The following is an 18,325-nucleotide window of genomic DNA, read 5'->3' as shown; positions in this document are numbered from 1 at the left end:
TTCAAGTTTCAACCATCGTTAGAGCACCAGGAGTCGGATAGTTTTTTCGGCGTTAAAGGATTTTAACGGTGGAGACAGTGGCGCCACCCACTCCCCGCCGGCGTTGAACCACCGTTAAATGTGGGTAACGGCAGCCACCGTTAGCTGGGCAACGTTGAGATTTTTGGCCGTTGGTGATTTTTGGCTTTTGGCAACGGTCGAAAATGTATATTTTTTTTTTAAATACTCTATAAATACTCTTCGTTTTATCATCAATTTTCACATCTTTTTCACATCTTTTTCTCTCAATTTCACAACAAATAAACATATTTTTTTCTCTCAATTTCACAACAAATAAACATATATTTTTTTTAAATAATGTCTTCAACATCATCGTCTAGCGAAGAGTTTTTGATGCAAGTGCTCGATATAATCAATAGCGAGGCGTTAGAAAGTGAAAATGAAGCGGAAAGTTCACACAGACGTCGTTATATAGAACGTGAACATGAAGCCGCACATGTACGTCTTATGACCGACTATTTTGTTCAAGGTTGCAAATACTCCGACGATAATTTTAAAAGGAGGTTTCAAATGCGGCGTCAAGTATTTCTCCGAATTATGGAAGATATTCTCAACTACGACAAAGATCCGCTACCGGAATACTTTAAGTATTTTCATTTACGATTTGATGCGCGCGGAAAGTTGAGTATTAGTACATACTTAAAAATAACTGCTGCTCTACGACAATTAGCTTATGGTGATACACCCAATCTTTTTGACGAGTACTTGCAAATTTCGGAACGAACATCTCGTGAATCATTAATGCACTTTTGTAAGTGTATTATTGATTTATATAAAGATGAATATATGCGCGAGCCTACCACGGAAGATATCAAAAGATTGTATGAAGCTCATGAAGATATTCACGGTTTACCTGGAATGATGGGAAGCATAGATTGTATGCATTGGGCATGTGAAAGATGTCCCGTTGCATGGAAAGGTCAATTTACTCGAGGCGATCACAAAGTTCCAACTATTATGCTAGAAGCTGTAGCCTCATATGATAACTGGAGTTGGCAGGCTTTCTTTGGGGTTGCGGGTTCAAACAACGACTTAAACGTCTTGAACGCTAGTAATCTCTTCAACTCAATGCTTAATGAAGAAACAGAAGATATTCCTTTCACTGTAAATGGGGTTGAGTACAAAAGAGGATATGTGACGATCGCTCCAAATCCATATGGACGAACACGTCATTCATCGATTTCATTGCGAGGTATTTGACCTCTATATGTTACGTTTTATAAACATTGCATTCTTTTAAAAAGGCAAACCATGTATGAATATTTAAATCAAAGGTTTTCGACATCTGATGATTTCTACATATAGACAATCACCGTAAATAATAGTTTACAACAGTACTTCTGTTGACAATGCAGTCAAAATAAGATACATGGTGATAATTTGGTGAATGCAACGTTTCCTTGAAAAATATGCCATGTAAGACTCCATGCACATAGCTTGTCTAACATATAAGCAAACAGCGGAAGACTTCTAGGAATCCTGAGAATAAACATGCTAACAAGTATCAACACAAAGGTTGGTGAGTTCATATTTTTAGTGTTTCGTATTATATAAAAGTGGATCACAAGATTTCAGTTGTTTCATCCAGAAACGTTTATCAAAATATTCTACAAGATTGAGCACCCTGGTAACTAAACTTAACGTATATATAATTTATACCCTTGTGTATAATCATCTTAATAATACACGCAAACCAACGTGTACGCTTCTCAAATAGCATACGTCCGTTAAAAGGCTAGCGCTCTTGCTCGGACGGGGATGTTAAGCCCTATGGATCCATATACTGTTATTCGCGCCCACCAGTCCATATCCTATGTACTGGCAGTTACTAGTTACCAAAGCTAATGGATTTTCGGTTCAAACTCAGTGTAGAATTTAGTATGTACTTGTATCCATTGCGTTTAAAATAAATTGCATGTATTCTCAGCCCAAAAATATAGATTCAAAAGCAATTAAAAAGGGAGCAATGAAACTCACCTTAGCAGCATATAAAGTCGTTCACCAAAATGTGATCGAAACTCGGATTACCAAATAACCGTAGATCTCAACCTAGAGAACATATGTTGGTCAATAAATGTCTATCAAGCTAGGTCAGGTCATAGTGTATCACAATCCTAATGCTCGAGATCGACATACAAAAGTTATCAAAAGTCATTTCAAAAAGTCAATTTTGATAAAAGTTCAACAAAACGAGATGTACCTTATATAAGGATTCATTTACTCGGTTGGTAATATTCAAAAAAATCCATTTTATCAATCTCGTAAACAAGTTGTTTAAATCTTAATTGCAGATTTAAAAGCAATTTCAATTAACGTCAATCATAATTCAGTTGATCATATCTTTTAATCCGTTCATCGAAACTATTCGGTGTCTAAATGAAAAGTTATTGATTTTTCGCCAGCTTTCCAAAACATGTATATCATATACCTTTTACCAGTAATATATGTATTTAATTCGTGATTCATCATAAACTGTTTAACGACGAAATTTAGCATATAAGCTTGTATAAATATATATACTCGAGCACTAGACATGGATACACTATTAATATATAAAAGATAAAATATAAATGCTTACGTATCAATATTGTGATTCAATATTTCAGAAAAATACGTAGATGTAACGGAGATGATAAACACTAGGTTTGATTCATAAAAATACCCCCGAACATTACCCATAATTTCCTTAGCTCTATCCCGCTTGAAAACCCATTTTGAAAGTAACCCACTCATGACCTCGTCGTAGTATTTTATGTATAATACATAATTTATAATATAATACTAATAATTATAAGATTAATAATAATATTAATCTTAATAATATAAATAATAATAATAATAATAATAATAATAATAATGATAATAATAATAATAAAATAAATTAAATAAATATTACGGAGTAACAATACTAGAGAAAGAGAGATAGATTCAGCTGAGCCAAAAATCACGCAATTTATAGAACTTTTTCTGAAAAAGTACCCCATGCGATCGCATGGGATTTGTGCTTCAAGGCCATGCGATCACATGGTACCCTGGACAGCTCACAAATTTTTAACTTCTTGTTTGTCGACATAATTTTATATTATATATATAATATATTTAATTTATATAATTAATTATATATTATATTAAATTCACATGCATAGTTGACTTATAATTTTTGTTCCGATAAGTCGTACGTCATCACTCGACTTATGTCCCGATTCCGATTTTTCAAATGTCCTTTCGTACGCTGAGAAAACTTGTATTTTACGTTTTGTGACTCGTACCTTTGTCAAAATATAGTCTTAAATTATCAATAAACTATATCATTCAAAGTGTATCTTAAACTTTCAAGTGTTTTGGTCATTTACTTCTATAAATCATTGTCTCGCTATTTGTTAATATATATATAATAACAAATCATTTTATGACCAAGTTAATATATATTTTCAACATTCATAAACACGTTTTAAATATACGTCGCAAGTTATTCATACAATTAATATTCCAACTTATCATATATATTCAAATAAATATTTAAACCAATAAGTTTAATGTACGGTATTAAACAATTAAAACTTTGTTACGTTTTTAAGTTATACTATATATATATGTATCTATTTACATATAATGGTTCGCGAATCGTTGACAACAACCGAAGGGTACTTGAATAGTTCAAAAATTTTGAGATTCGGTTTTACAGACTTTGCTAATCGTGTCAGAAACGTTAAATCATTTAAAGATAAAGTTTAAATTTGGTCAAAAATTTCCGGGTTGTCACAGTACCTACCTGTTAAAGAAATTTCGTCCCGAAATTTGAGTGAGGTCGTCATGGCTAACAATAAAAATGTTTTCATGATGAATATGAGTTGGTAAATAGAATTTTTTTTTTTCACCATTGAATAATACGGATAAAACAATCCGATTACTCAAAGCGTATGAGAGAAGTTATCGTAATAGAGTGAAATGAAGAATAGAGATTCGTCTTATCTCTTGATGTAGTAACGATTGATTTCTGGAATTTAAGGAATAGAAAATCTTCATAATTTAAATAAGATTTGATTCTTCAGAATTTAAGAAAATTAGGATTTCCTTTGATTAAATGCGTAATCTGCCTCGATTGCTATGTCTGATATTTTGCTATAAATTAACCTCTTCCGTTTCATTTATTATCACCACTCCTATAATCTTCTTTCTTATTTCATACTTCTTAATAGATTGTGAAAATGCTTAATCCAGTTCTGATTCTGGATATTTTCTTGGCTATCGTATCCTTCATTCTTCTTTTTCATCTACCACCAGAGGAGGTTATTTTATTCTACTATTACCTTGGGGTTATAGTGTTTTTCATTCTCCCGTGTCTTTATATTGCTATACGCATCGATATACACGGTTTGTAATTTCGGGGTTGTTTTTGGGCTTTATATTTTCCATTATATTTCGGAGCTTCATGATTTCGTTTTCTCTTCCTGACTTTAAGTCAAGCGAATAATAGTCCAAAATTCGTAGGTATGGATTTTGAAATGAACATAGTTAATGTTCTAAGAAAGAAATGGTAATGGCACAATCTGACTTGTCAAATTACCAGAATATCCGAAAAAGACCGAATCATCAAGAAAAATATTTTCTTGATATGTTTAGAGGTTAAATAGAATGAAAGAGTTATGTAACATGGTTCATGATGAGGGTATGATCTGTGAACCTTTATCACGTTCCATTAGAAACTCAGCATGACTTACTGTAATATAATCACATTGATCAAGTGTCATTATATTATACTAACTCATGCTTCAGTTCCCAACAATACTTCAAAACATCAATTTTTCAAATTTTTCAGATTTTAGAAACTAAAATAGTTTCTTTTATGATGTAACAAAGATAGCATGAAGAGATAAATGATTTCAGATAAGAATAGTTATGAAAATATCTTCAGAAATATGGAGGATATTTATAATGGAAGATACGATGATATCTTAGAATTTCTAATATCAGAGGATGATGCAGAAAATCTGTCTGTGAAGGTTTAGAATAAGAAGTAAGGTTCTTACTAATGGTTTCAGCAGACACTGAATCATTTGGATTCTTTGAAGGTAGATTTCGTCTTTGTGATTTGTCCACAGCCTCCTTCATGGTCTGCTCAATCCGTTTTTCAGTTCCAAACCTTCTCTTTTTCTCAGCTTTACCACCATACTATTCTTTATCATCAAACTTTTGACTGTTAAGGTCGTTTACAGTTTTTGCTGCTTCATCAACATTTTTCCAAAATTCGGAGAACTAGTTTCGTAGTTTGGGGTATTTTTCGGAAACTTCACATTCGAAGTATGTAAGTCCATGAGGTAGACGTTATATGTACACATATAACTGTTGGCGTAGACGTGCTACAAGATTTCAAAATACTGATTGCTAATTCCCGATAGTTGGTATGTCAATTGCCGTTACAAGATGTGGATGAGTACATGATACAGTTTCAATAAGTATAAGGATTTTTCGAAACATCAAAGATAAATGAAGTTGTTGGTAAATTTACTGCTAATGTGGTGGAATATGAAAGGTTCCCCAGTAACAATGATGAAGGGGTAATCGTTATAATAAGGCTTATTCGAATGAACAATTGAAGGTGATTTGCTGGAGTGGTGACAAAACTGTCTATTTTGAAAAGGGATTGAAAAGTTATTTTAGCTAATAAATGCCAAAGGGTCTGACACGGATACGTGTTAAACTATGACTTTGATCTCGAGGGTTTTTCAGGTACAAGACTGCGGTAACATGTGGTTGGATCATCATCTCGATGATTCATTATTTGAAGTGTCTTCAGGAATTTCGAGGAATTTGAACATAGATTGTAATCGTTAATATTCATATGATGTTCTAGAATTTGAATGATACAAATACTTTTCTGGGTTCTTTGATGTTCTAGCACAGTTTTGAAGTCAAAGTATAGCTTCGAAAGATGTAGGAATCTAAGAATGATGTCTTTTGTTAAATCTTGACTTGGATTTTGATTTGTCAAAATCAAAATATGTAATTAAATTTGGATGAGGATGGTTGCTTTGATTTTTATAAAAGTATATATATTGTTGTGAAAGTAGTGAGTATAGTTGAGGATTTGTTGAATCAGAATCGAAGAATGTAACATATTAATGGTGAATTTATATATCTCTTGGGGATTACCTACCCGTTAAAATATTCTCATCATTAACAGTTTGTACAAAAGAATTTTCTTAATTACAATCTTTATGAAAATATACCTACATATATATTTTCCTTAGATGTAATCATGGATTTAATGAGTTAACATAATATTAATCTCATCTGGTTTTCGACTAGGACTAAAATATATAATCTCTAAAACTTTTAGAAACTACATATTCTCTGCAAAATATTTCTTCGATGAAGTTATGAATCAATACTACATCGTTTGTTGTTGTTGGTATTCCTTGGTATCTATGGTGCGTATGACAGTGATGTTCGAGGTACAGATTGTGATGTTGAGGTGTGGGATACGGATGTTGCTGGTGGTGGTGGTGATGGTACTGTTGGTGTTGCTGATGGTGGTACTGTTGCTGTCGGTGCTGTTGATGGTGCTTGTAACCTTTGCACCACATTCTCCAAAGCCACTACCCGAGTGCGAAGCTCGTTGACTTCTTCTATTACACTGGGTTGATTGTCGGTTCGGACGAGTGGACAAATAAGATCCAGAATTTGAGAGAGTATATGATCATGACGAGATATTCTGGAGATGAGAGAGAAAATGGTATTACGAACAGGTTCGCCGGTAAGTGCTTCAGGTTCTTCGCCAAGAGGGCAATGTGGTGGATGGAAGGGATCGCCTTCTTCTTGTCTCCAATAATTAAGTAGGATACGAACCCATCCCCAATTCATCCAGAATAGATGATGGCTGATTGGTTGATCCATTCTGGTTACATTGTCTTCGGAATTCAGGTGAATATCCATATCGGAATAGCTGTCGGAGTTTAAGGAATTTGAACTAGATACGGGATCCATCTTGTATAATTAGAGAGATGATTTTTGATATGAAATAGATTATAGAATTTAGATTGGTACTCTTCAATACATAATTTACATATGTATATATAATACCAAAATTCCATAAATCACGGAGGAATTTTCGGAAGATGTCAGGAAAAGTTTACAGTAACAGATACGCTAAGATATGAATTTTGTCTATACACTATCTATGCAATCAATGCAATAAGACGCGTTTAGACTTAAGATGATAAACATGTAATTTCCGACAAGAAATGATAAGCAAAACTTTTAACATGCAGACACAGTCGAAGTCCAGACTTACTAATGCATCTTAATAACTATCAGTTAGACACACTCATGCAAGACCTGGTTCGCTAGGACCAACGCTCTGATACCAACTGTGACGATCGCTCCAAATCCATATGGACGAACACGTCATTCATCGATTTCATTGCGAGGTATTTGACCTCTATATGTTACGTTTTATAAACATTGCATTCTTTTAAAAAGGCAAACCATGTATGAATATTTAAATCAAAGGTTTTCGACATCTGATGATTTCTACATATAGACAATCACCGTAAATAATAGTTTACAACAGTACTTCTGTTGACAATGCAGTCAAAATAAGATACATGGTGATAATTTGGTGAATGCAACGTTTCCTTGAAAAATATGCCATGTAAGACTCCATGCACATAGCTTGTCTAACATATAAGCAAACAACGGAAGACTTCTAGGAATCCTGAGAATAAACATGCTAACAAGTATCAACACAAAGGTTAGTGAGTTCATATTTTTAGTGTTTCGTATTATATAAAAGTGGATCACAAGATTTCAGTTGTTTCATCCAGAAACGTTTATCAAAATATTCTACAAGATTGAGCACCATGGTAATTAAACTTAACGTATATATAATTTATACCCTTGTGTATAATCATCTTAATAATACACGCAAACCAACGTGTACGCTTCTCAAATAGCATACGTCCGTTAAAAGGCTAGCGCTCTAGCTTGGACGGGGATTTCAAGCCCTATGGATCCATATACTGTTATTCGCGCCCACCAGCCCATATCCTATGTACTGGCAGTTACTAGTTACCAAAGCTAAGGGATTTTCGGTTCAAACTCAGTGTAGAATTTAGTATGTACTTGTATCCATTGCGTTTAAAATAAATTGCATGTATTCTCAGCCCAAAAATATAGATTCAAAAGCAATTAAAAAGGGAGCAATGAAACTCACCTTAGCAGCATATAAAGTCGTTCACCAAAATGTGACCGAAACTCGGATTACCAAATAACCGGAGATCTCAACCTAGAGAACATATGTTGGTCAATAAATGTCTATCAAGCTAGGTCAGGTCATAGTGTATCACAATCCTAATGCTCGAGATCGACATACAAAAGTTATCAAAAGTCATTTCAAAAAGTCAATTTTGACAAAAGTTCAACAAAACGAGATGTACCTTATATAAGGATTCATTTACTCGGTTGGTAATATTCAAAAAATTCCATTTTATCAATCTCGTAAACAAGTTGTTTAAATCTTAATTGCAGATTTAAAAGCAATTTCAATTAACGTCAATCATAATTCAGTTAATCATATCTTTTAATCCGTTCATCGAAACTATTCGGTGTCTAAATGAAAAGTTATTGATTTTTCGCCAGCTTTCCAAAACATGTATATCATATACCTTTTACCAGTAATATATGTATTTAATTCGTGATTCATCATAAACTGTTTAACGACGAAATTTAGCATATAAGCTTGTATAAATATATATACTCGAGCACTAGACATGGATACACTATTAGTATATAAAAGATAAAATATAAATGCTTACGTATCAATATTGTGATTCAATATTTCAGAAAAATACGTAGATGTAACGGAGATGATAAACACTAGGTTTGATTCATAAAAATACCCCCGAACATTACCCATAATTTCCTTAGCTCTATCCCGCTTGAAAACCCATTTTGAAAGTAACCCACTCATGACCTCGTCGTAGTATTTTATGTATAATACATAATTAATAATATAATACTAATAATTATAAGATTAATAATAATATTAATCTTAATAATATAAATAATAATAATAATAATAATAATAATAATAATAATAATAATAAAATAAATTAAATAAATATTACGGAGTAACAATACTAGAGAAAGAGAGATAGATTCAGCTGAGCCAAAAATCGCATGGGATTTATAGAACTTTTTCTGAAAAAGTACCCCATGCGATCGCATGGGATTTGTGCTTCAAGGCCATGCTATCGCATGGCACCCTGGGACAGCTCACAAATTTTTAACTTCTTGTTTGTCGACATAATTTTATATTATATATATAATATATTTAATTTATATAATTAATTATATATTATATTAAATTCACATGCATAGTTGACTTATAATTTTTGTTCCGATAAGTCGTACGTCATCACTCGACTTATGTCCCGGTTCCGGTTTTTCAAATGTCCTTTCGTACGCTGAGAAAACTTGTATTTTACGTTTTGTGACTCGTACCTTTGTCAAAATATAGTCTTAAATTATCAATAAACTATATCATTCAAAGTGTATCTTAAACTTTCAAGTGTTTTGGTCATTTACTTCTATAAATCATTGTCTCGCTATTTGTTAATATATATATATAATAACAAATCATTTTATGACCAAGTTAATATATATTTTCAACATTCATAAACACGTTTTAAATATACGTCGCAAGTTATTCATACAATTAATATTCCAACTTATCATATATATTCAAATAAATATTTAAACCAATAAGTTTAATGTACGGTATTAAACAATTAAAACTTTGTTACGTTTTTAAGTTATAGTATATATATGTATCTATTTACATATAATGGTTCGCGAATCGTTGACAACAACCGAAGGGTACTTGAATAGTTCAAAAATTTTGAGATTCGGTTTTACAGACTTTGCTAATCGTGTCAGAAACGTTAAATCATTTAAAGATAAAGTTTAAATTTGGTCAAAAATTTCCGGGTTGTCACAGGATATTATCTAGCGGACGGTATATATCCCGGGTGGGCATCATTTGTGAAGGCGTTTTCAAGTGTAAATGATGAAAAACGTAAGTACTTTTCGAAGAAACAAGCAATGGCACACAAGGATGTTGAGTGGACTTTTGGTATTTTACAGGGGGGTTGACATATACTACAACAACCAGCAAGGGCATATAGCGTCAATGTAATGAAACAAATGATGTATACATGCATTATCTTACACAACATAATTGTCGAAGATAATGGTTTTGCTCTAACCGAAAATGATTGGGTTTACGAACCCGTTCATAATATGCAAACAACTTGGATCGAGAGATGCGAAACTTACAAGAGGAGGACGAAAGAATTACGAGATAGGGAAGTGCATGAGGGCCTACGATCGGATTTGGTTGAACATGTATGGGCTAATCGTGAGACGTCGGAGTCAGAGACGGAGTCGGATTAAGTATTGTGTTTTTTATTAAGTAATGTATTTTTTTTAATAAGTGTGTTTTTTTAATTAAGTATTGTTTTTTTAACTTAATGTAATTTTTTAATTAATGAAATTTATTATTGCATTTGTTTTTATATTTTTAATATATAATTAAACTAAATAATATTATTAAAATTATAAAAAAATTAATTAGATAATGATTTAACACTGAACCATTTCCTCGCCTCAGTGTTAAATTTAACATCAACGAGTCCCTGCGCTCTTACTACCGGAGTACCGCCTCTCTCACCTGACACATATACTGTAATCGTAAAATTAATGGCCGGCGAGGTTTCCGATCATAATAACCGGAGGTTTTTCGTCGCCGTCCACGTTGGCGCCAGTTATCACTCACCGAATAACGAAAAATCTCTCATATCTGCTATGAAAACTGCCTGCCTCGCCGCCGCATCTGTTCTCCGAACGGTCTCTTCTTTAATTACATATCTCGATGTGTATATTTACGTATATGTTTGAATGTATTACAAGTTTATAGTGATGTTTATTACGTCATGCGTGAATATGATTTGCTGTGTTTTGATCAATATTTATTTTTCGCATTAGGCTGTAAGTTTGTGGAATAATCTGTATGAATATTCGAATTATATATGTTCGAATTGTATATATGTTAAATTACTTCAAAAGAGGAATATTCAAATGAGACCAAACTTTAAGTTGAGATTTAAGGGACCAATCAGATTGCGACACGTGGCGCGATAATCACATGTGATTGAAAAAAATTAAAAAAAAAATTATTTCGAAAAAAAAAATTTCAAAAATTTTTTTTTTTCGAATTTTTTTTTTTATTTTTTTTTATTTTTTAAATTTTTTTTTTTTTCAATCACATGTGATTAAATTTAACATGCAATAAATCACATATGATTGGGCATGATAATCACATGTGATTGTAAAACTCAATCACATGTGATTGTTGCATGTCAAATCCAATCACATGTGATTGAAAAATAAAATTCAGTAAAATGACGAATAATAACGAATTTCACTAAATTTGTGCTAAAACCTTCAAACACCAAGTTTTGGATCAAAACTTGATTAAATCACCGAATTAAAGTCTAAAATTTTGAAGAAATGATCACGAAACGCTAACAAACTTGATCAAATCACCAAATTAAAGTATGTTTCCGGTTGAATTTTTTTTTAAAAAATTGTAATTTTTTTTAATCACATGTGATTGGATTTGATATGCAGAATCACATGTGATTGAGTTCCACAATCACATGTGATTGGGTTTTACAATCACATGTGATTGAATTTGACATGCTAAATTTAAAAAAAAAAAAATTCATAAAAAAAAAAATTCGAAATTTTTTTTTTAAAATTTAAAAAAAAAAATTTTAAAATTTTTAATTTTTTTTCCAATCACATGTGATTGTCGCGCCACATGTCGCGCTCTGATTGGTCCATTGAATTTCAAGCAAATGTTTGGTTTCAAGGGAATACAACTCTACTTCAAAATAGTAAAAAAAAAAAAATTCGAGAAGTATTAGGTTTTTAATTATGAACTTGGAGGCTGTGTTTAGTGGAATGTAGGCAGTGTATGTAATAATTAAGTTTTTTTTTTTTTACTTTACTATAATTGAAATTAATTGAGATATACTGTTTGATTAGTTGAAGTTAAACATCTATTTGATGAAACATCTGCATATAGCTTTGGTTTATTAATGAGTTTAGTGTATATTTAGGTTTTATTGTGTTCGCTTTGGTTTGTTGTAGGGTTCTGGTGGATGTGTAGACGCTGTGACAGCTGCCGTCGAGACTTTGGAGGTATGCATTTTAATATGTATGAGGATGTGTATCTGTCGATATGTAATTCCTTTTTATAGTTTTTCATTTCGGCGTTGAATTTTCCCCGGCAGCGGCGCCAAAAAATACTTGATGTGTGCGAGGTAGTATACGAAATAGTTATATTTTTATTGCGAAATACTATTAAATACGATACAATTTTACACAAGTTATTTATTTATTTATAGAGTGGATATACCTAAACCTTGCTACAACACTTATAGGCAGTGTACCTAATCGTACAGTAGTGTAGTTTTTAGTAAGTCCGGTTCGTTTCGCAGGGAGCTAGCCAAGTTTAACGCTATATTTTTAAACTATATATATATATATATATATATATATATATATATATATATATATATATATATATATATATATATATATATATATATATATAAGTAGTATTATTATTATTATAAAAAGGGGATTTTTACCGTTTAATGACCGGTTTGTCAATTTTAAAACTTTAGTCACAATTAAAACCTAATGTAAAATATTAAATATACAAATAACTTAATTTAAAGCGTAAAGTAAATGACTATAATAAAATTGCGATAAATTAAAGTACGATAATTAAAATGACGATAAATAAAATTGCAATAATTAAAAAGTACGATAATTAAAAATGCAATAAGATATAAAATAAAGGAATTATGCTTATTTAAACTTCCGTAATCATGATGTTCAACGTGTTGATTTTAATTTATTACCATGGGTTAATTGTCCTTTGTCCTGGATTATTCGATATGTCCATACGGTTTTGTCCATAATAGTCCATCAGTCATAAATATAAAGTGCGAGAGTCCTCGTCAAATTATCCTTATACCCGAAGTCAAATATTCCAACTAATTGGGGATTCAAACTGTAACAAGGTATTAATACTTTGTTTAATGAATACACCAGGTTATCGACTGCGTGTAATCCAAGGTTTCAATACTTTGTTAACAATTACACCAATTATCCTTGAATGTAATCCACCCCTGTTTCAACGAGTCCATTGACTATTAATTCATCCCCGTGTCTGGTAAAATGAACAATTATTGGTATTTATAGATATCCCGCCCACCGTACCCGATTAAGCGTATATGATTATTTATAGATACGTCGAATTGTAACCTTTAATATTAAATTAACGAGGTATCGTTTAGTTAATATAAAACCCATTAATAGCCCATAGTCTAATTTCCACAAGCGTCGTTCTTTTGTCCAAACCCCATCTATGGTACAAAGCCCAATAACCCCGTCTTTAATATTTAACCCAACATCGTGATTACTTCGGCTTAAATAAGCATAATAATAACTTAGCTACGAGACATTAATTTAAAAAGGTTGAACATAACTTACAATGAGTATTAATAGGGTAGCGTGTCATAACCCGTCCTTAACCATAAGAACGCGTTAGATAACGTATGATTTCATTGCGAGGTATTGACCTCTATATGAGACATTTTTGAAAGAAAACTGCATATATTATACATTACAAACCATAACCATTATTTTTGTTACAAGCTTAAGACAATAAAAAGAAGATTAACGTTTAGCGATAATCTTCGACTTACAAACTTTACAAATGATGACAACAACACGGTTTCTAGCATATTTTACAATACAACATCTCGGATATGCAGTTTTATTTTTGACACAAACATGCGTACGCAAGATCCTGGTTAGATCCAACATGATGCAGCGGAAGCTTTAGAAATCACCTGAGAATAGACATGCTTTAAAAGGTCAACATAAAGTTGGTGAGATATAGGTTTAATGCCGGCAGCAATATATATATAGACCACAAGATTTCGTATATAAACAGTTTAATAAAAGTATTCTAAGTGGTTGAGCACTTGGTAACCATACTTAACATTTTCACGTCGCATATTCCCTTTAATATGAAATATTACTACACCGTACCAAGTGTAGTCACAAAACGAAGTACTGTGCAACCGTTGAATACTGGTCGTCCAGTCCGGTTGGGGTTGTCAGGCCCGATAGATCTATCAACAGGATTCGCGTTTACAATACCGCTGTAAATATTAGTTACCAAGCTACAGGGAAGTATGCCAGTGGTACAACTCAACGTAGAACATATTTTTCAGTTACTTGTGTCCATATCGTAAAACATAAAATACATGTATTCTCATCCCGAAATATTTAGAGTTTAAAAGTGGGACTATATACTCACTCTTGTCTTGATGATATATATAATTTGACTCGGTCTTCCGGTTGATATCACGAACCTATCCATATATAATATATCAATATGTTTTCATTTTAAAACAAACGTTATATATATATATACTTGTTATACTTTTAATATTTTGAATATTTCCTTAGTCCGTAGTTAGCTGTTCGTTGTTAGTAATTCAATTTTAATGGTTCATTTTTAGATGTTTAATATACCCGCAATGAAATAAATAAAACCCCCAACGAAATAAATAAAACCCCATCGTATATGTATTGGTCGAGATTAATCTTGACCCATGGTACCGGTGTTGTCAAATGACGTGTTGCGTACATAAAGTACCGGTGTTGTCAAATGACGTGTTGCGTACAATCATGGGATCTTATGATTAATCTTCTCGTGTTGCTTACGGGTGATCCTGAACCATATGAAATTGAATTATGAGTACATATATATAAAATATCATGTTATCTTATAAAGATGTGATTTTATGTAAATTTTTCCAATGAATCCCGAAGTCAATTAAGTCTTGGATAACCAATTTTGTTTCGGTCATAGTTTCTTCGTTACAAGTCCGTTTTCGTTGATTCAAATTGCCATCTTCTTGGATCGAGTTCTTCTTTAAGACTATGAACTGTAAATACCTTGGTTTGTATTCAAAATCATACGGCATAAGTGAAAGTTTAGTGAAACATATGAAGTTAAACATTTTGTTACAACAAAATCATTTAATGACCATTTTTCCAAAAATACTTATACTTTGAAAAACCAAGTTTTACCTTGTTAAATTAACATATAAATAAGTTATGTTACATGTCTTGAAGTATTTTAAAAGTTAAGTTAGAAGGATCTATTTAGTTTGCAAACAAGTTTGAAAACATTCAAACTATGTTCTTGTTGTTAAACTTTTGTACCACAAAATAAGATAGCTATATATATATGAATCGAATAAGGTTATGAACATAGATTCTACCTCAAGTTCCTTGGATAAGTTTGCTGTAAAAGAGGAGTAAGAAGCTAGAATCAAAAGGGTGATGGAAGTGGATGAAAGATTGGAAGTAAGTTGGTGTTCTTGGAAGGTTTTCTTGAAGTGTTTTTGTATGGTTTTCTTATGGTGTTTTAGTATGGTTTTTGAAGCTAGATCTTTATGGAACTTTGCTGGATTGTTATGGAGTTTAGAGAGTAAGAAAGAGTGTGTGTTTTTAGCTAGAGAATGGATGTTTAAATGAAGCAAAATGATGATCCTTGTGACCTCCTTAAAAACGTGGGAATGGGGAGACAAGAACAAAAGTTTTGTTGTATTTTTGTATAATAATTCATGCATGCATCCAAATTCCAATTACCTTGCTCTAAGGGCAGTAACAAGGGTGGGTTAGGTGGTGATTTGATGTGTATTTACTATTAGTAAATACGTATAGAAGCTTGGTATGATACGAGTACAAATACTCTAGGTATACGTATAGAAATTTTGTGAAAAATGGAATGAGGATTCAAATATAGCTATCTTTTGTGAATACACTTATATGGTTTTATGTATTTAAGTCTTTAAAAATGATTAAATACATTACTTATACAATATATGTATAAACATTATATGTCTTAAGTATTTATGTCAAATAACGTTACGTATAGTTATCGTTTTGAAAACTTAAGTTAGTAGTTTCAAAATACACATATAACTTGTTGTTATTAATACAAAATGAGATATTAAAACATTTATTAATCATGTTAAATATGTATATATACATTTATATACACAAACGTATAATTATCATATATTGTATAGTTCGTGATATCATCGGTCAAACTAGACGGTCAAACGTTTGTGTAAAACTCTTTTCGGAAACATAAGTCTCAACAATTTGGATTGCTTATCAAGTTGGTAATGTTTAATTTATGTAAATATCAATCTTATAAGTATAGAACGATCGAAAAAGTGCGGGTCGTTACATTACCTCCCCGTTAAATAAATTTCGTCCCGAAATTTTAAAATTGTACCTATTTTGCGTCATCGAGAAACAAGTGTGGATACTTTTGCTTCATCTGATCCTCTCGTTCCCAAGTAAACTCGGGACCTCTTCTAGCATTCCAACGAACCTTAACAATCGGTATATTGCTCTGTTTGAGCTGTTTAACTTCACGGTCCATGATTTCAATTGGTTCTTCGACGAATTGTAGTTTCTCGTCGACATGGATTTCTTCAAGAGGAATGGTGAGGTCTTCCTTTGCAAGACACTTCTTAAGGTTTGAGACGTGAAAGGTATTATGTACTCCGACGAGTTGTTGCGGTAACTCGAGTCGATAAGCTACCGGTCCAATGCGTTCGATGATCTTAAACGGGCCTACGTACCTTGGGTTCAGTTTACCCCTTTTTCCAAAACGTATCACACCTTTCCAAGGTGACACCTTTAGCATAACCATGTCCCCGACCTGAAACTCTAATGGTTTCCTTCGGACATCGGCGTAGCTCTTTTGGCGACTGCGGGCTGTTTTTAATCTCTCCTTGATTTGCACTATCTTCTCAGTCGTTTCATGTATGATCTCGGGACCAGTTAATTGTCGATCTCCTACTTCATTCCAACAGATAGGAGATCTACACTTCCTTCCATACAATGCTTCGAATGGCGCAGCTCCAATGCTCGCATGATAACTATTATTATACGAGAATTCTGCTAACGGTAGATATTTATCCCATCCGTTTCCAAAATCGATCACACATGCCCTGAGCATGTCTTCAAGAGTCTGAATTGTTCTTTCACTCTGCCCGTCGGTCTGCGGATGATATGCGGTACTCATATCCAAACGAGTTCCTAGTGCCTCCTGTAGTGATTGCCAAAACTTTGAGGTAAATCTACTATCACGATCGGATATAATGGAAATAGGTATTCCATGCCTTGAAACAACTTCCTTTATATACAATCGTAATAGTTTCTCCATTCTATCTATTTCCTTTATAGGCAAGAAATGTGCAGACTTGGTGAGACGATCAACAATCACCCAAATGGTGTCGTATCCCCAGGCAGTCTTTGGTAACTTTGTGATGAAATCCATGGTAATACCATCCCATTTCCATTCTGGGATTTCTGGTTGTTGAAGTAACCCTGACGGCTTTTGATGTTCTGCTTTGACTTTAGAACAAGTTAAACACTCCCCAACATATGTTGCAACGTCGGTCTTTAAATTAGGCCACCAATAACGTGTCTTAAGATCTTGATACATCTTTCCAACTCCAGGATGTATCGAGTATCTTGTCTTATGTGCCTCGTTCAATATCAACTTCCTTAATCCACCCAACTTCGGTACCCAAATACGATTTGCAAAATATCTAATTCCGTCTTCCCGTATAACGAGTTGCTTCTCATACTTCTTCATTATTTCATTCTTTATATTTTCTTTATTGAGTGCTTCTTGTTGAACGTCTTTGATTTGTGAGTTGAGGTTCATGCGAATTTTTATGTTCATTGCTCGAACTCGAATCGGTTCTCGTTCTTTTCTGCTTAAAGCATCAGCCACCACATTCGCCTTCCCGGGATGATAACGAATTTCACAATCATAGTCGTTTATTAACTCGACCCACCTACGTTGCCTCATGTTCAATTGTTTCTGATCAAAAATATGTTGAAGGCTTTTATGATCAGTAAACACAGTGAATTTAACCCCATACAAGTAGTGTCTCCACATCTTCAATGCAAACACGACTGCTCCCAATTCTAGATCATGCGTCGTATAATTTCGCTCGTGAATCTTCAATTGTCGGGATGCAAATGCAATAACTTTCTTCCGTTGCATAAGAACACAACC

General features: G+C 32.7%; 1 protein-coding gene across 1 annotated transcript; it reads left to right on the top strand.

Annotated features, from left to right (window-relative positions):
• Positions 1–357: 357 nt before the first annotated feature.
• Positions 358–12,405, top strand: LOC139864355 (uncharacterized). Its single transcript, XM_071852934.1, has 2 exons — positions 358–1,164; positions 12,277–12,405. The coding sequence occupies exons 1-2, from the start codon at positions 358–360 to the stop codon at positions 12,403–12,405; spliced, it is 936 nt and encodes a 311-aa protein (XP_071709035.1).
• Positions 12,406–18,325: the final 5,920 nt, after the last annotated feature.

The sequence above is a fragment of the Rutidosis leptorrhynchoides genome, chromosome 8 (assembly GCF_046630445.1).
Source record: "Rutidosis leptorrhynchoides isolate AG116_Rl617_1_P2 chromosome 8, CSIRO_AGI_Rlap_v1, whole genome shotgun sequence".
In the NCBI taxonomy this organism is placed as follows: Eukaryota; Viridiplantae; Streptophyta; class Magnoliopsida; order Asterales; family Asteraceae; genus Rutidosis; species Rutidosis leptorrhynchoides.
The sequence above is the reverse complement of the archived record's forward strand: the minus strand, read 5'-3'. Positions and strand labels throughout refer to the sequence as shown.